The sequence below is a fragment of the Trichosurus vulpecula genome, chromosome 7 (genome assembly GCF_011100635.1).
Source record: "Trichosurus vulpecula isolate mTriVul1 chromosome 7, mTriVul1.pri, whole genome shotgun sequence".
In the NCBI taxonomy this organism is placed as follows: Eukaryota; Metazoa; Chordata; class Mammalia; order Diprotodontia; family Phalangeridae; genus Trichosurus; species Trichosurus vulpecula.
The window spans coordinates 17,102,802-17,122,068 of record NC_050579.1 but is presented as its reverse complement, the minus strand read 5'-3'; the positions used below and the strand labels follow the sequence as shown (position 1 = coordinate 17,122,068).

Here is a 19,267-nt window from a genome sequence, read left to right as displayed (position 1 = left end):
AATTATACATCGGGCAGAGATGTTTGGGTTCATTTAGTCTGACAGCCTCTGCTCCCCTCCAGTCCAATTGATAAAGCATGGAGTCAACTCATGAGGCTCAGAGAGGTAGTGGATGCAGGGGTGCAGTGGAACACATTCTGGCTTGGAGTCTGGGGACCTGGGTTCGAATTCTAGCTCTACCACTTACTACTTGTATGACTTTGGGCTCATTCCTCATCTAAAAACTGAGAGAGTTGGACTAGACCAGGGTAGGGAACCTGCAGCCTCAAGGCCACATGTAGCTCTCTAGGTCCTCAAGTGTAGCCTTTTGATTGAAGCCAAACTTCTTAAACTTAATAAAACTCAACAAGAAGATTTGTTCTGCAAAACTTGAACTCAGTCAAAAGGCCATACTCGAGGACCTAGAAGGCCACATGTGGCCTCAAGGCCGCAGGATCCCCACCCCTGGACTAGACAGTCTCGAGTGTCCATTCCAGCCCTAGATTTATGAGCTTTTCCTGATCCTTTCATGTCTCCTCTCTCCAAAAGTATCTTTGCATTTAAAAATATACTTATATGGGGATCCATTGTCTTTCCTAAAAGGATTTAACCATCCTGAAAGCAGGAACAGGCTCATTTTTGTCTTTGCATCCCTGGACCCTAGCATGTGCCTAGGAACCAAAGGCACTCCTCAGATCCCTCCTGTTCCCCTTAGTGTTCTTTATTTGGTAGGGAGCTTCATGTCCCTGGAAGTGTTGGAGCAGAGCTGACTGGCTTTGGAGGGGATTGCTCCATTTGGTGAAAGGTTGGCCCAGACAGCTGAGGCCCCTTCCCTGTCTGGGATTCTGGGGTTTTGTCCAGATTGGAAGTATCTGTGGAACTAATTTATGCTGCGGTGTTAGTGACAGCTCATGAAAAGATGGCCAAGGCGATGTCAGTATTATTTTAGCCACGTGCCTGATTTCCCATCTGTACAAAATTTCCCATTTCTAAACCCTCCCATCCGGATGAATGACTTTATGATAGTCGATTTCCAGGCACTTGGTCAGACCAGTGGAATGGAGGCCCTTCTGATCACTGCACAGAAGCAGCCACCCAGTCTGCCTGGATATAAGGCCAGTCTGCCTGGAACCTCAGCTCGGGATGATTGGTGCTAAGAATAAACTCCTTGGAGGCCTTAGAGATTGTTTCTCTTCCAGTGCCTGGAACTTTGCCAGATGAGTGTGCATCTCAGTGCCTGGTTGGTGACTAATGAACGAATGCATTAAAGTCTCTTCCTCATTCTCTATTTGTGAGAGACTGTGGTGAAAAACATGCTGCAATCTCAGGCTTGGGTTTCTATCCCGCCCCAGGCACTTCCTGGTTCTGAGACCAGGCGAGCCACTAGATCTCTCTGAGACTCAGTGTCCTCATCCGTGAAATGGGGCTGACAATCCACTCCAACTCACAGCCTCGTTTCGAGGAAGGTATTTGGTCAACCCTGACGTGCTCCACAGGCCATGATGCCAAGGAGTTGGGCCGTTTTGGAGTAGTTTCCACACCTCATTTTAGTTCCCTTTCCTCTAGCATTACAGGAGGCTACCCTCCAACTGGTTCCATTCATGATCTAAAAAAAGTAAGGCTCCCTGACTAAGATGCGATGAATTGGATGGGGGAGCCTGGGTGGGGCCTCCAGGATGGAACCTGGCTGGAAGCTGAGGCATTCAGCATCTTTTCTCCCCTCTGTCATCCTTACCTTCAACACTTGGCCTGCAAAGCCCTTCTCAGCTTGAACTCGACCTGCTATACTAGCCTTTTTACCCAGAACTCCCCTTCATGGGCTCTATGGTCTAACCGCAGTGACTTGATTACTGTTCCTCATACATGGCACTCCATTTCTCCACACCTTCATTCTGGCCATCATGCATGCCAGGAATGGACTCTTCCCACCTCTGCTCAGTGGAGTACCTATTAAAATTCAGTATGAATTCTTTCCTTTCTGGCCTGCCCGCCTCCCCCCAATATGTTATTGGTGCCTCATTCCTCTACCCTGGAATGACCTTCTATCTATTTTATATTTATGTCTATATATACTTCCCCTACCTCCCATAAAATAAGCTCCTTGGAGGCAGGGATTGTTGTATGTCTAGCACCCATCACAGTGCTAGAATATGAATATGACAATCGTTGGTCGATTAAACATTTCTAAGAAGGGGATGGGACAGCTAGGTGGCACAGTGAGTGGATAGTGTGCTGGGCCTAGAGTCAGGAAGACCTGAGTTCAAATATGGCTTTAGACACTTCCTAGCTATGTGACCCTGGGCAAGTCACTTCACCCTGTTTGTCTCAGTTTCCTCATCTGTAACATGAGCTGGAGAAGGAAATGGCAAACCACTCCAGTGTCTTTGCCAAGAAAACTCCAAATGGGGTTACAGAGAGTTAGACATGACTAAAAGGATTGAACCACAACAAGGAGGGGACATTCTTTTTACTTTGAATAATATTCTCAGTTTGGTATAGGAGTTTCCCAAGTATTCGCACATCCATCATTTCATTTCAGCTTTATGATAACATTTTTTATTTTATATTGCATTTACCTTTTAAAATTATATTACATATCTTTTAAAGATATATTTTACTGATGCCTTTTAAAATGTATCACAGTCCCTTCTCAGCCCCCTCCAGATTGAATCCTTCCCATTAGGCAAAAACATCCTATTCAGAAGCCTTGCTTGACACAGTATTTTGTTCTGATGGTCCCCCACTTCTTTACAATGGGAAGAGGGGGAAGGAAAACAGTAATGTTCTGGTGCCTTTTCCTTGAGACCCAAACTAGCTTTTTTCCATTACCCAGAGTTCAACTTCCTTTGACTCATCTTTTTGTTTACTCCAGCTTGGTTCCTACCCCACCACAGTCTTTTCAGTATCAGAATAGATTCCATTTGATAATAATCTTTACTTTTGCTTTCATGTGATGCATAGAGGAAGGCAAAGATCCCATGCATCTGTAAAATGGGAGAGGAGGGCTCCCTGGCCTCTAAGATCCCTTCTGGCTCTCAATCTGTGACTCTGTGGTGCTGCGCTCCTATACATGCAGCTTCTCTCTGTCTTTGAGATCAGTTCAGGCCTCAGAGATACAAAAACACCATTAAATTAGACAGAAAATAGCTATGATCCCAAAGAGTTTTTTCTAAAGGAGAAAGAATATGACAAAACCAACCCCATATTAAAATGTATGGCAAAAGAAGGCTCCCTTTCCTCTGAAATGAAACAAAACTTGTTTGGCAGAGGAATGAGGAAGGCCTTGTGCACCTGAGCCTGAGGTGCCTAAAAATGTTCTGCCAGAAGAAAAGTAACCAAAGCGAGTAGGAGAAACATTGCTAAAAATGGACCAACAAGAAGGAATTTCAGAGGGAAACTCAAGCAAGCTAGGCAGCCTTGAATAGAACATGGGGAATTTATTAAATGCTTTTAAAAAAAAGCAAGCTGTATGTAAGAGAGATCAGCATTTTGTCACAGAATTCTCATTTTTGGTTCTGTGTTATATACTTTGATGGTCACTAAATTCAGACTAAAAAATATGATTTAAACTATAAAAATATATAATATATTATAATTCTATATATAATTTTAATATATATTCTTTAACTCTATAAAAATGAAAAAAATGATCATTTAAGCTAATAGACAAAAATATGCTTCAAGCTGAAGAATAGAAATAAAAGAAGGGACTGGGTGCTTTGGGGAGGTGGTGTGTTCACCCTCCTTGGAACACAACAAGCAAAGTTTGGATGACTAGTGAAGCAGGTGTGGTAGTGGGCAGGAGGCCTTTTGGGTGGACCACATGGTGGCGATCTTTTTGACCTGCGTCTCTGATTCTGTGAAACCATTCAGCCCAACCCTGGAATGAGAAAACAAGGTTATTAAGAGGAAGTGGCATGTGTTATTAAGAGGAAGTGGCATGTGTTGGTCGCCTTGTTGGAGCCAGAGCTGTTTTTATTCTCTCTACACATGATGAAAAGCATTTAGCATGTACTTCTCTTGTGTTTTCCCCCTCCCGTCTTTCAGTAAAGTGACAACACTGCCTATTTTTAAAAGAATACAAATAAACACCAAAGGAAAACCACTCCAATTTGTTCTGTCCAACCAAGTAACTCTTAACCCTGCTCTCACATTGTTTTGTTTTTTGTTTCCATGAACAGTTATTTTTAAAGACCAGGGGTAGAGTAAGTCAGTCATGCATACTACTCAAGGTGGCTTGGGGGGTGGGGGTGGGGGGAAGAAGCCATACTGTGTGCTGTGGGTCCTTAACCTTCTTTGTATCATTGACTCTTTGGCAGTCAAGGGATCCCAACATTTTTAAGGCTTAAAATAAAATACACAGGATTGCTAAGGTTATATTGAAAGACAGTTATCAGAAATTTTTAAAAAGCTCATGGACCCCAGGTTAAGAACCCCTGCTCCATGTGGAGAAGCATCTAAATAGTTAATGGCCTGGGATCTTTTAACCCTCTTGCTACTGCCTGCTTCTGGGACAGTGGCATTTAACACCTGTGATTTCTTGAGTGTTAATAACTGGTGATTCATTCATTTATGTTGTTCAGTTGTGTCTGACTCTCTGTGACCTTATTTGGGGTTTTCTTGGCAGAGATTCTAGAGTGCTTTGCCGATTCCTTCTCCAGCTCATTTGACAGATGAGGAAACTGAGGCAAACAGGGTAATGTGACTTGCCTAGGGTCTTACAGCTAGTAAGTGTCTGCAGCCAGATTTGAACTCAGGAAGATGAGTCTTCCTGACTTCAGGCTCAGCGCTCTATCCACTGAGCCACCCAGCTGCCTTGTTTCATTCATAGGCCCACTGTGAGAACTAGAACCTGCTCTTATCAACCCATGTTTCCTAATTTATTTGGACTTGGAGTCATGAAGACTTAGGTATGAATCTTATCCCAGCCATGTGTGAGCTGTGCCACCTTGAGCAAGTCACTGCTCCTCTGTGAGCCTCAGTTTTCTTGTCTGTAAAATGAGGGGGTTGAACTCACTGGCTTCTAAAGTCCCTTTGAGCTCTGAATTTAGGATCCTTTGATCTTATTTTTATCTGTATTGGTATCTTTTATTTTGCTGTCACCATCATTTACAAATAGATCCCTTCCCCTTGCCCCACCCAGTGAACCATCTTTTGTAGCAAAAAAGAAAAAAAAAAAGATGAATGTGACAGTTTGTGTAACATTTCATTACCCATACTTCCCTGCTTCCATACCAAAGAACAGAGAAGTGCGTTATTTTTATGTGTTAAATCAGGGCCAAGCTTGACTGTTATAATTATGGTGTGTGTGTGTGTGTGTAAAACTGTCTATAGAATACATACCAAATGAACATTGGGCAGTTGAGGGAGGGTGGACACTGGCACCTAGGGAGATTGGGCAGGGCTTCATGTAGAAGAAGCCATTTGAGCTAAGATTCTATGAGGCAAAGGTAAGAGGGAGTCAGGCATCCTGGGTATTGGGGACAGCCTTGCAAAGGCAGAGAGATGGGAGATGGGATATCATATTCATTCAGTTCAGTTCCACAGAGTATGTATAACACTATGCTTGGCACTAGAAGAAATTCCAATTTTAGGTAAGACCCAGCCTGTTTTGAGCTAGGGCATAAATAGACCAAGATGGCTCCAACCTAAACCAGGGTGGGAGTGGGATGGATAGTAGATGCTGCATGCATTTTTTTTAAATTGGTTTAGTATTTTATTTTCCCCCAATTACATGTAAAAACAATTTTTAACATTCATCTTAAGACTTTACATTCCAAATTCTCTCTATTCCTCTCTCTCTACCCTGCCTTCTATTGAGGAGGTACGCAATTCAATATAGGTTATACATGTGTAGTCATCAAAACATATTTCCATAGTAGTCATGTTGTGGAAAAAAAACACATTGAACTCCCCCCAAAACAACTCAAGAAAAGCAAAGAAAGTTTTTAAAAGTCTGCTTCAATCTGTATTCAGACACCAGCAGTTCTTTCTCTGGGGATGGGTAGAATTTTTCACCATAAGTCCTTCAGAGTTGTCTTGGATCGTTGTATTGCTGAGAATAGCTAAGTCATTCACAGCTGATCATCCCCCAATATCACTGTTACTTTGTACACAGTACATTTCACTTTGCATCAGTTCATGTAAGTCTTTTCAGGTTTTTCTGAGAGCATCCTGCTCATCATTTCTTATAGCACAATAGTATTTCATCACAATCATATACCATAACTTGTTCAGCCATTCTCCAGTTGATGGACATCCCCTCAATTTCCAATTCTTTGCCACAAGAAAAGGTGCTGCTTGCATTCTAAAATATTATTATTGTTGTGGTTATGCCAAATATATGATCATCCAGCCTCCAAGGAACTTAAGGAACCCACCACCTCTCAAGGCAGCCTCACTCAAATTGAGACAGCTTAATTATTACGGATTTCCCCCAATATTAAGCCAGGATTGACCTCTTTGCTTTGACCCCTCCACTGCTCTCTGACAGGGCAACCTTTCAAGGGAGCCATCATGGCCCTGCTCAGTCTTCTCTTCTCCTGGCTAACCACTTCAGAGTCTTTTAATTGCTCTTCATATGACATAGACTCTAGTTTGTCCTCCTCTAGATGCTATATTTTCTAAAGTTTTGAAGGGTCATATGTCACCCCAGACTACTTGGGCACAAAGTGCTGATTTTCATGTCTCGTGTTGTTTTGTTGTTTAGTTGTGTCTAACTCTTTGTGACCCCATTTGGTGTTTTCTTGGCAAAGATACTGGAGTGGTTGGCCATTTCCTTCTCCAGCTCATTTTACAAATAAGGAACTAAGGCAAACAGGGTTGAGTGACTTATCCAGGGTCACACAGCTAGTAAATGTCTGAGTCCAGATTTGAACTCAGAAAGGTACTGTGGCATCACCCACATGGGCACAACCCTAATGGCTATATTTCCTCTTGTCTCTCTCTCATCACAGTTGGTAACTTCAGCCAAGCACAACTTTCTTCAGGACAGTTTATACAAAGAAGGAATCTTAATTGTGTGGGACCCCTCTCCATACCATTCTGAGATCCCAGAGGTAAGTGGGAGGTCTCCAGCAGAGGATAATCAGAATGGTGAGGACACTACTGAGTACACTGACTTCAGATGGACTGAAGGAACTGGCGCTGGTTAGCCTGGGGAAGAGCAGAGAGGATGTAATGGAAATGTGATACCTATCTTCAAGGACCCCACCAGGGCTGTCTTACAACAGGATAGGGAGAGGGATTAATCTTGTTTTGCTCAGCCCCAGAGGACTGAACAAGGAGCAGTGGGAGAAAGCTGGAGGGAGAGAGCTATCCAGAAATAGAGTGACTTTCTTGCAGTTTTGTGGGTTCCCTCTCACTGGAAATTTGCCTGATTCAGTCCTTTAGCTCTGTTATTCTATTGTGGTTTACAGTGACCACTAAAGTATTATAGCTACATTAGCAGAAAGATCTTGTCTGTCCCCAGGTCTGGAAGGGCATCTACAACAAAAGAAATTCCAAGATCGTAATAATGGAGCTAGAAGGGGATGGGACCTCAGAGGCATCTGGTCCAACAGATGAAACTGAAGTCCAGGGAAATGAGGTGACTTAGAGTCGTAGGATCCTAGGAGCTGGCCTTTTAATCCAGTCCTCCCATTTTACAGAGGAAGACACTGAAGCCCTGGGAGAGGATGTTACTTGCCCAGTGTTACACAGGAAGTATGTGGAATAGCCAGGATTCTGTTAACATACTTTTATTAAGGGCCAGGTACAGTACTAAGTGCTAGGGACACAAAGACAAATTGCCAACAGTGCCTGCCCTCAAGGAGCTAACATTCTAATTGGGGAGACAGCACCCTCACACGTAGGTATAGACAAGAAATGTAAAGTGTAGATACAAGACCAACATTCTCTTTTTCAGTGGTACAAGAAACCCGACTACAATTTCTTTCAAAACTACAAGCAATATCGCAAAGAGAACCCCCACCAGCCCTTTTATATCCTCAGCCCCAAGATGCCATGGGAGCTTTGGGACATCCTCCAGGAGAATTCCCCAGAGGACATTCAGCCAAATCCCCCATCCTCAGGGATGCTTGGTGAGTTATTTCCAGTTGGGCATGGTTTGCAGCACTGTTGGATTCTGGGTAGCCTTCCCTTTGTCCAGTTTCCATATATTCACTGAGCAGCTAATATGGCCAATATCCTATGCTAGGTGCTATGAGAGAGAGGGAAATGTGATCAATTAGTCAATTAACAAGCATTTCTTAAACCTTTACTATGGGCCAGGCATTATGCTTAGTGCTGGGGACACAAAAAGAGAAGAATGACAGTCTCCTCAGAGAACTTACTCCGTGGTGCTCAGAGGCCAGCAATGAGTAAGGATCTAATAACTAGTCTACAGTTTGGTGTAAGATATGCCCTACATTGGATGGTCAGTGGGCCATAGTGGATAGAGTGCCTACCTTGGAGTCCGAAAGGCCCGGGTTCAAGCCTTGCCTTTGGCACATAATGACTGTAATCCTGGGTAATTCACAACCTCCGAGTTCTCCAGGCTACCACCTAAGAGAGGCACCCATTTGGGCTGGTATTTACTGAGCCCCTATTGTGTATCAGAGGTGCTTGGTACTGGGGACAAAAGACAGAAATGAAACTCTCCCTGGGAAGGGTGGATGGATGCTCCCCTCCGGTGAGAGGCCTTTAGAGGCTGAGCAGAATTTTGACCAGCAGGGCAGAGGAGCAGGCATCCCAGAAAGAAGAGGTCGAAGGAATGGGAAAGCCCAAAGTGAGCTTGGGAATTGCAGTCATAGTCGCAGATGCTGGAAAGAATCTTAAATCTAATCCCCTCGTTTTACAGAGAGGGAAACTGAGGCCCATGGAAGTTTGAGGGATGGCATAGGGTCGTAGACCTGGAACTGAAAGAGGCTTTAGAGACCATCTATTTTGCAGAGAGAGAGAAAGTGAGGTCTGGAGATGAGGAGACCTTTTATGTGGCACAAAGGGAAGGATTCAAACCCAGGTCCTCTGGTTCTAAACCCAGCGCTTTTCCCACTATACTGCAATGCCTACCAAGATGAATCTGGTTTGGACAAAGGGATGGTCATGGCGGTGGCGGGGGTGGGAGTTTGGGGGGGGGGTGAAAGCCAAAGTCATGAATTTGCTCTTGGCAGCCAAATCTGCCCTGCCTTCCCCTTTGCCCTTATGATCCTCCTCTTTTTTTCTGAAGCCTCAGACTCTCCTAAAAACTGGATCACTTCCCATAGGCAGCGTCTTTGATCCTAAGAGAATTCTGAGAGAAGTTGAGGTGGTGCTCATGGTAGTTTTCTCCCATGCTTTTCTTGAATGCTCTGGTTCATGGACTTCTGGCTGTCCTCAGGGGTAGTTTGGGCTGGGAGTAGTTAGGAATTTACCCTCAGATTGTAGGAATGCAATGGTCCATTAATCCCTAGGTATCAGGTCCTGCGTTGGGCATCCTGGTAGAGGCAGGAGAAAAGATCTGAGTCCCTAGGCTTAGGTCCTTGGGATGACAAGACTGAGGAATTCCCTTCACTGCCTCCTTCCCTTCTGCTTTCAGATGCTCTTGGGGCTCTTCTCTCTTGAAAAAGAAAACTGCCCCCTAATTCTGCCACCCTAGTCCAAGTATTGCCCAATCTCTGCCCTTCCTTTCACTGCCTGGTAGAGTGTTTAGCATGCTGCACATGGAAGGTCTGGGTTTGAATTCTGCCATAGAAACTTCCTAGTTGCGTTGCTTTGGGCAAGTGGTTTCACCACTCTACTCCTGTTTCCTCCTCTGTAAAATGAGAGGGATTGGATTAGATAGATTGGGAGGTTCCTTCTCTCTGGCTCCTATGATCCTATGTCTCAAAATTCAGTGCTTTTTCTACTATGACACATTGTTTTTCTATGACGGGGGATTAACTTTTTAACACACACTCTCTCTCTCTCTCTCTCTCTCTCTCTCTCTCTCTGTCTCAGGCATTGTGATCATGATGAGCTTCTGTGACAAGGTGGATGTATATGAATTTTTGCCCTCAAAGCGCAAAACAGACATTTGTTACTACTACCAGCGCTTCTTTGACAGCGCATGCACTATGGGTGCCTACCACCCTCTTCTCTTTGAGAAAAACATGGTGAAGCACCTCAACGAAGGGGCAGACGAGGACATTTACCTGAAAGGGAAAGTGACAGTGTCTGGATTCCGGAATGTCCGCTGCTAGCAGCTAGGCAGGTTCCTGGTCTGCTTTGCCCTTCCCTGCCTCTCTTCCTGCTGACCCCAAAGGCCTTTTCCGAAGCACGTTGACCTGCCCAGAAAGTTCTGCTCTGCCACTCCACTGCTGGGGAAGCCATTTCCTTCATTTTGATTGCTTCCATTATGTTTCACTGGTCCGCTACAGCAGGCTGAGGTCAGAGAACACAGGCACATCCCGCCCCTGGCTGCAGAGCTGAGGGATCGTGGGAACTGGAGAGTCAAACTCAGATACACAAAGGGCTCCTTCTCCAACAGGCCCTTCCCAGGGCTCTCTGTAAGGCCCACTTTCCTGGTCAGCTTTGGTCCCTGAAATTAGAAGGAATCCCCAGTTCTCTCCCCACCCCACGTGGTGCTGCATTCTATCAGTGGTGCGGTCCGTGGGCAGGAATTATGGTGTAGAGATTCACATTCTCTTCTTGACAACAGTCACCACAGTCCTGATGGCCTTTATTAGATCTGTATCTAGTATCAAGGAGTATCAAGCCAAGAAAGCATTTTTTTCCTTGTCTCAAAATGTTTTCATTTCAGGAAGTCAGCCAGTAACAATATCATTTCCCAGTCCCCAGCCCCAGTCCTCAAGTCCTCTTGGTGATCTGCAGCCTTTCGCTTTGGAGGCTGATCTCCAGTAGGCCTGGGCTAGTCTGGCACAGAAAAAGCACCTTTGGGGCCGCTCAATTGCTCTCTGTGCATGCTTCCTCTCTTGGGCTGGGGTCCCAGCTCCACCTCTTTCTGGTTGGGGGATGTCGGGCAGATCTCATCATCGCTCTGAGCCTCAGTTCCCTCATCTGTAAAATGGGGATAACAAAGCTACCTACCTCACAGGGTTGTTGTGGGGCTCCAATGAGAGAATGTCTGTAAAGTGCTTAGTAACTGTAAAATGTTCTCTGAATGTGAATGGGTATTGTTAATGGTTTGTTTTCCTGTACAGCTGATTGCCTGTGTTCTCTAAAGTCTACCACTGGAGGAAAGCAATATGTGTTTTTAAACTTGCAGTGTTTGGTTGACATGGAGTCATAGGAGAATAGGACATAGAATGGAAAGGACCTTAGTGACTGTCCAGTCAAGGTCTACTGATTCCCAGGGATACGTGGATACATTTCAAGAGGTCCATGACCTCGGATGAGAAAAAAGTAGCATCTTTATTTTCACTAATCTCTCCCTGAAATCATGCATTTCCTTTGATTATGAATGTAGGCAATAAAACCTTATTCTGAGAAGGGTCCACAAGTTTCATCTGACTTCCTAAGGGGTCCCTGACACAGAAGAGGCAAAGAACCCCTAATCTAGTCCAAACCCTCATCTTAAAGATGATTTTGGCTGAGCTCTAGGGAGATTAAATGATTTCTCCAAGTTTATGGAGGCAGGAAATAGCAAAGTTGCAGTTTGCATCCTGTCTACTGACTCCAATCCAGCTTGTTTTCCAAGACACCGCTGGTTTTTCCTGATCACCCGCTGTATGCCCAGCCCTATGCCAGGCTCCACTGTCTGGGAGAGAAGCGTTGGGGACATGGCTACCCAAGCTAGTATGAGATAGGGAGCATATATACGTAGGACAGCCAAAGCAAGGCATTGTATTATTTAAGTACAAGCAAACTTATTGAAGGGTGATCAAGTGGAATTTGATCAGGTGGCAAAAGCTCCTGAAAAAGTCCTCAGTTGGGGACAGTGGTGGAGGTGCCATTATATTTGGTTTCTAAGATTTCTTCCAACTCTTAAGCTTCTGATTCTAAGACTTAGTCTTCCATCCCTTTAATGCCTACAGCTCAGACATAATATTGCTGTTGAACCTGTGTCACCTTCTGGGCTTTTAAATTTTCTTTTTTTAAAAAAAGGATTCCTCTGAACCTTGGGAATTTCCTGCTCTGTTCTCTGACTCATTGGCAAAATTGTTCTGATATTTGATTCTGAGATACGAAAGGCAGCAAACTGAGATCATCGAGGTATTCAGTGGGGATACCGGGAATAGTAACCGTGATGGTCAGAAACCAATCTTTTATCTAAATGTTCCACTTAATTTAAGGAAGCTTCTTGAGGCTGTAATATTTTGAAATCTATATTCTCTATATGGAGAAATAAGGTGAAATAAGATTGAAATATAATTACTTCAGTGTTGGTCTCCTGAGATAGTTAATGATGACTATAAGATTTCCATGACTTGGTGCTGTGGGCAGGTCTTGTATTCGAGTAGTTTTTTGTCTTAATTCCCACGTTGAAATCTGTCTTCCCACAGCATATCTGTCTGATCCTTTCAACTAATCATGTAAGCTTCTAGGGTTCACTTAGAGTTGCAATAGCAGACTCGGAAACTTCTGGGTTCCAGAAGGCCTGAGAAAGCTGTGGAAATTAACTGGGAATAGCCAAAGAAATTGTACAAATTTTAATAAATTTTGTTTTATAAAAGTTGATTTCTTTCTTTTTTTCCAAACTTTGATATTTCCAGGATACTTGAATCTAATCTACAGCTGTGGGGACTTCTTCCATTTTGCAGTTTGCTACCTATTACCCTAAGGTTAAATACAAAGCCCCTGGTCTGGCATTTAAAGCCCTTTAATACAAACACTCTTGGATTTATGCATTTGTTTAGCTTTTATGGGGTGTCCCAAAAGTCTTAGTGCAGTTGGAAGCCTTACTAGCTTCATTTTTGTACTTCCAGCACTTTGCACAGTTTCTGGCACACAGCAGGCACTCAATAAATCCTTGTTAATTGATTGATGGATGACTGACCTTAGAGGCCATTTAGCCAACCTCCTTATTTTGCAGATGAGGAAATCCAGGCCCAAACAATCAATCACAAAGCATTTATGAAGCATCTGCTATGTGCCAGAGGCTGTGCCAGGTGCTGAGATTACAGAGGCAAAAATGAAACTATCCTGCCCTCAAGGAGCTTCTGTTCTGTGAAGGAGACAACAAGCACACACAGAGAGGTCTATACAAAATCTAAGTAAAACAAATGTCTAAATACAAGATCATTTTGGGGAAAGCACTAGCCACTGGGAGGTCATGCTTGAGCTAAGTAAGCTCTGAAGGAAAGAAAGGCTTCTGAAGAGCAGAAGGCTTTGAGAAGGAAGAAATGAATGGATGAGTGACATCTTTATTAAATACTCTGTTCCAGGCATTGTTCAAACACAAATACAAAATGGATAAAAATATCAATATAAAAATGATACAAACACAAAATATACAAATACAAATATAAAAATTGATAGAAATGTAGAAAAATCCTGAGGTTATGCCCTCAGGATACATCCTAACAGGGGAGACAAAACATTTTTAAAAAATAGAGGAAAACAAAAGAAGTGTAGGAGAGCAATACAAGAAGAATAATTTTGATATTATTTTGTTAATATATATGCATATGTAGATATATATATAGAGAGAGAGAGAGAGAATGTCTGTGTGTGTGTGTGTGTGTGAGAGAGAGAGAGAGAGAGAGAGAGAGGAAATCAACTCTAGTTAATAGTCAGTGAAGGGGTGGACATAGTAATGAGGAGGTGGGCAAAAATTTTTCAGTTAGTTTCTCTTGTTGAGAATATGACCTGATCCATGAGACTCAGCTGCCTCCAGCAATCTGGACAAAAGAATACATCTCTACCCTGACCATTCTGGTTGGTTTTCCTCTTCATAAGCTGGTTCACCCTAACTTCTAATGGAAGGTTCCAAGGACAAGGGTTTATTTCCTAAGGCCAAGAACTCACCTAGACTGGATTCTGTTTGTAAGGTTTTCTAGTTGGGTGGAGTCCCACTCAAAACTGAGAAGCAATGTCCTTCAGAGACTAGCTGAATAATCTCCAGTGGCTGGTTTCTAAATCATCATTTTTTTTAACAATTGGTTATTAATATAAGAGAAAATAATCATTTCTCTCAATATATACACAAATAACAATCAATCAATAAACACTTATTAAGCACCTACTATGTGCCAGACACTGTGCTAAGTGCTAGGGCTAGCTACGAAAAGAAGCAAAAGACAGTTCCTGTTCTCAAGTAGCTCACAATCTAATAGGGGAGCCAACTTGCAAACAAATATATACAAAGCAAGCTAAAATAAGATAAATAGGAGATAATTAACAGAAGGAAGGTACTGGAATTGAGAAAGGTTGGGGGAAGGCTTCTTGTAGACGGTGGGATTTTAGTTGGGACTTAAAGGAAGACAGAGAGGTCAGCAGTCAGAATGGAGAAGAGAGAGCATTCCAGGTATGGGGGACAGCCAGAGAAAATGCTCAGAGCAGAGAGAGGGAAGGTCTCGTTTGTGGAACAGTCAGGAGGCTAGTGTCACTGGATCAAAGAGAAGTAAGAAAACTGGAAAGGTAAGAGTTAATGAAGGGTTTTGAGTGGCAAGTAGAGCATTTTGTATTTGCTCCTGGAGGTAGTAGGGAGCCTCTGTATTTTATTGAATAGGAGAGTGAGATGGTCAGATCTGCACTCTAGGAAAATCACTTTAGTGGCTGAATGGAGGATAGATTGGAGTGGGGAAGAGATACCAGGTAGGCAGACCCACCAGCACACTGTTACAATAGTTAAGGTGTATGGTGATGGAGGTCTGTACTAGAGTGGTGGCAGTGTTAAAGGAGAAAAGACCAGAGAAGATCCAAGAGACGTTGCAAAGGTGAAATCAACAGCTTGGATATGGGGGAGTGAGAAATGGTGAGGAAGCCAAGATGACTTCTAGGTTGTAAACCTGCCTCTGTAGGGAAAGCAGGAGTGGGAATGGTTTAGGGGAAAAGATAATGAGTTCAGCTTTGGACTTTTTGAGTTTAAGATGTCTACTGAATTTTCAGTTCGAGATGTTTGAAAAGCAATTGGAGATGTGATATTGGAGGTCAGCAGAAAGACTGAGGCAGGAAAGGTAGATTTGAGGATCCAGCAAAAGAGAGCAGGAAAGAGTTGTCAGAGGTCAGCAGAAAGACTGGGCCAAGAAAGGTAGATTTGAGAGTCATTAGCATAGAAATGGTAATTAAATCCACAGAATCTGATGAGATCACTAAGTGAAATAGTATTGAGGGAGAATAGAAGAAGCTCTAGGACAGAACCCTCAGGGACATCTATGGTTAGAGGGTGTGAGGAATAGTCAGATAGGCAGGAGGAAATCTAGGAGAGAGTGATGTACCAAAAACTAAGGAGAAGAGAGTCTCAAGGAGGAAATGGTGATCAACAGTGTCAAAGATTGGGCCTCTGCCAATGGACCTGCACTCTCCACTTTCCTCATCATATGTTGCCACCATAGTGAAGCTTGGGAACATTACTGAAAATCAAGATGAGTCAAAGAAAATGGCTCTTCCCCCCAAGAAGACAGAAGATAGTGAGGGTGAGCACATGTCAGAAGATGAAGAGGAAAGAAGTGAAGAAGGGACTATGGTCCCTCAGAAGAAGGGCAAGAAGGCAGTGGCTACTCCAGCAAAGAAGGTACCAGCAATCAAAAAAGAACTGTTGTTGCCACCACAACTGCCAAGAAAGCAGCTGTGACTCCTGGTAAGAAGGCAGCCATGGCACCAGCCAAGAAAGTGGCTACCCCAGCCAAAGCTGTCATCACATAAAGGAAAAAGGGAGCCAGCCCAGCAAAAGCAGCAGCATCTCTGACTTATGGGGCAAAAAGTGGGAAGAATGCCAACAAAGAGGATAGTGAATCTGAAGAAGTGGATAGTGAGGTGAGGAGAATGAATAATTTCAGCCACTCAAACCCATAAAATGGGAGCAGCCCCAGTCAAACACGACACTTAGGATGAGGAGAAAGATGATAATGATGAAGATGAGAATGACTCAGGGAGCTATGGATACCATACCTGCCAAAGGAGAAGGCTGCTTCTGTGTAAGCTGCTCCTGGGAAAGCTGGAAAAATCAAGGAATCTGAGGAGAAGGAGAAATAAGAAGATGAAGATGAAGAAGGAGAGGAAGATGTGGAAGAAGAGGAAGCATCCATCAAAGAAGCAGCAGCAGGGAAGAGGAAAAAGGAAATGGGCAGATAGAAAGCCCCTGAGGACAAGAAATAGAAACTGGAAGCTGAAGCATGTACAAATGTCAGTCTCTTCAGTGGTAACCTGAATTTCAACAAAACCATTTCTGAGCTAAAAACTGGCATCATGAACTTCTTTTCAGAAAAGAACCTTGTGGTTGTGGTTGTCTGCATTGGCATCGCCAGGAAGTTTGGTTATATGGAATCTGAATCCTCTGAAGACATGGAAAAAGCTCTAGAACTTTGGCTCCAAAGTCCTTGGCTCTGAAATGAAACTGGAAAAGATTGAGATACAAGGATGCTCTTCATCAAGAATCTACTTTGTAACCTACATATACAAAAATATTAACAGCAGCTTTTTGTGTGGTAGCAAAGAACTGGAAATTGAGAGGATGCTTATCAATCGGGGAATGGCTGAAGAAGCTGTGGTATGTGATTGTGATGGACTACTATTGTGCTATAAGAAATGACGAGCAGGGTGGTTTCAGAAAAACCTGGGAAGACCTATATGGGCTGATGCAAAGTGAAGTGAGCTGAACCAGAAGAACATTGTGCACAGTACAGAAGTATTGTAATGATGATCAACTGTGAAAGACTTAGCTATTCTCAGCAATATGCTGGTGTGAGATAATTCCTAAGTTCTTATGATGAAAAATGCTATCAACCTCCAGAGAGAGGACTGATGATCTCTGACTTCAGATTAAAGTATAATTTTTCATTTTCTTTATTTTTCTTCCTTTTTTTTTTTACAATCTGGCTAATATAGAAATATGTTCTGAAAGATTTCACACGTATAATTTATGTCATATTGCTTGTCTTCTCAGTGGGTGAGGGAGAGACTGCAGGGAGGGAGAGAATTTAGAATTAAAAAAATAAAAAAAGGAATATTAAAAATAAATAATGAATTTATTAAAAATATTTTTAAAAGAATCTGCCTTGTAAAGTAATTCAGGAATCACTCAAGGAAGTGTTTGAAGATGCTGCTAAGGTTAGACTGGTCTGCACCAAGATGAGACAACCAAATGAGTTTCCTACATTGAATTTAAGACCAAAATAGGATGAACAAGGCCTTGAAGTTGAAACAGGGAACTGAAATTGATAGCTGGGCACTCATTATGGACTATACAGGAGAAAAAAGTCAAAGGCAAGAGAATTCAGGAGGTGGAAAGAATAATTCCTGGAGTGGGAAAAACAGCCAGCTGGCAGACTCAAAGGACATCGGTACTAAATAACCTTGCCTATGTGCCATTGAAGAAAGTCTCCAGGAAGTGTCTGAAAAGGCAGCATTGATCAGCTTGCCCCAAAACAACCAAGGCTGACCTAAATCATATGCATTCACTGAGTTTTCCTCTGTGGAAGATGCAAAAGAAGCTTTAGATTCTTGTAGCAATATAGAAATTGAAGGCAGAGCGATCAGGTTGAAGCTAAACAGTCAGAAGACAATTAATGTAGTAGCAAGGAGCCAGTATTGCAAAACTTTGTTCATCAAAGGTCAGTCCAAAGACATGACAGAAGAAACAATGAGAGATTCATTTTGTGCCTTTGTTAGTACCAGGAAAGTCATAGACAGGGGGACAGGGTCATCGGAAGGGTTCAGTTTTGTGGACTTCAACTTAGACAAAGATGCTAAAGCTGTGAAAGAGGCCATGGAAGACAGGGAAATTGATGGAAATAAAGTAACTCTGGACTGGGCCAAACCTGATGATTTTGGAGGTTGTGATGGTGGTCATAGTGGCAGTGTGGAGACTTTAGTGGCTAAGCAAGCAGTAGAGGAGGTCATGGGGACTTCAGTGGCAGAGGCCAAGGAAACTTGGAGGTTGGGGCGGTTTCCAAGGAGACTGAGGAGAAAGGAAGAGCAAACCACAAGGAAAAAAACCTACTCCCTAACTGTATCAGCCATGCCTGCCTCTGCTGGGACCAAGGGCCCAACCAGCTCAGAACAATACTCCACATCAGAACCACCCTGGGCACTCTAATCAATGGCTCGATCTGTGGCCAGAGGGAGAGTCGGTCTGAACATCCATAGATCTGCCTTCATACTTACAAGCCTTTATTGTACCTCGCACTGATTTGCAGACCATTTCGTAAGCTTTTATACACTGACTGGCATGTGGAATGATTGAAAGGATATGCAATGGTCTTGTCAAAAATGTCCCCCAATTTCTAAACCCCACCCCCTGAATTATTAACTGCATATGTGATGAATGTCACCTTCTGGATAGCTTTCCAGGTGACAAGGACTTGATCTCAGTCAGGGATGATCAGCTATTGCCTGAAGCATTTGGGTCAAGACTGAAAGACATCCTCACTTTCGGGGATGTGCTCTGTCCTGGCTTAGGAGAAGAACAGGGTCCGCCATAGGCCCCATGCAGATACCTGGGGGAACATGGATGTGCCCCATGAACTCCTTTGCCGTTCAACAAAAACAGTTTTGTTGTTGGGCTCACACAAACAGAACCCTAAGAAAAAGTGGGAAGGAACTTCAGTCCACCCTCATCATTTTTGAGCTTCCTGGAGCTATGTACTTACAGTGCAGTATACAATTGTCAAACTGATCCACCTTCTGAGAAATCTGAAAGGCAGTGTGCATGAGAGAGTGTGGCAACCTCATAGAAGATGGGACAGTTTGATAACTTTATGCCAGCATGGAAGGAAGCAGAAACAGATGTCAAATGCTTTTCTTTCCGAACCAGACCCATGAAGGGCCTCTGAAGCTCATTTGTGGTACGTATCCAGATGTCATTTTCTATTCTCATGCTCATTTTTAGTATTCATTTCTAAGCTACATATACCCTATAAACCATATATATATATATATATATATATATATATACATATATATAGCATTTCATGAATCTCATGTACTAATTTAGTAACCAGATCAACCAGAATCAGAAGGAACCTCAGAGGCCATCTACCCCTGTTTATAGACCACATAACAAACTTATATCCTGTGCCCATTAATTTAAATATCACAAAAGGTTAAACCTGCAAGTATCACTTCTCAAACCACATGTACTAACTTCTCGACAACGTACACAGATATAGAAGTCACGTGTAGATACAAACCCTGCTCTTTGAATTGTACATGCTGTGGAAAATTTATT

General features: G+C 43.1%; 1 protein-coding gene and 1 pseudogene across 4 annotated transcripts in view; both read left to right on the top strand.

The window, feature by feature from the left end:
* ST6GAL1 (ST6 beta-galactoside alpha-2,6-sialyltransferase 1) overlaps positions 1–12,615 on the top strand; it is a 119,447-nt gene extending 106,832 nt beyond the window's left edge. For all 4 annotated transcript variants that reach the window (XM_036766493.1, XM_036766492.1, XM_036766494.1 and 1 more), the window contains 3 exons: positions 6,936–7,037; positions 7,886–8,060; positions 9,937–12,615. In XM_036766493.1, the coding sequence (XP_036622388.1) occupies positions 6,936–7,037; positions 7,886–8,060; positions 9,937–10,178 (519 nt within the window). In that variant the 3' untranslated portion in view covers positions 10,179–12,615. The remainder of the gene's footprint in view (positions 1–6,935; positions 7,038–7,885; positions 8,061–9,936) is intronic.
* A 2,773-nt stretch (positions 12,616–15,388) lies between these two features.
* LOC118857441 lies at positions 15,389–18,002 on the top strand (annotated as a pseudogene).
* Positions 18,003–19,267: the final 1,265 nt, after the last annotated feature.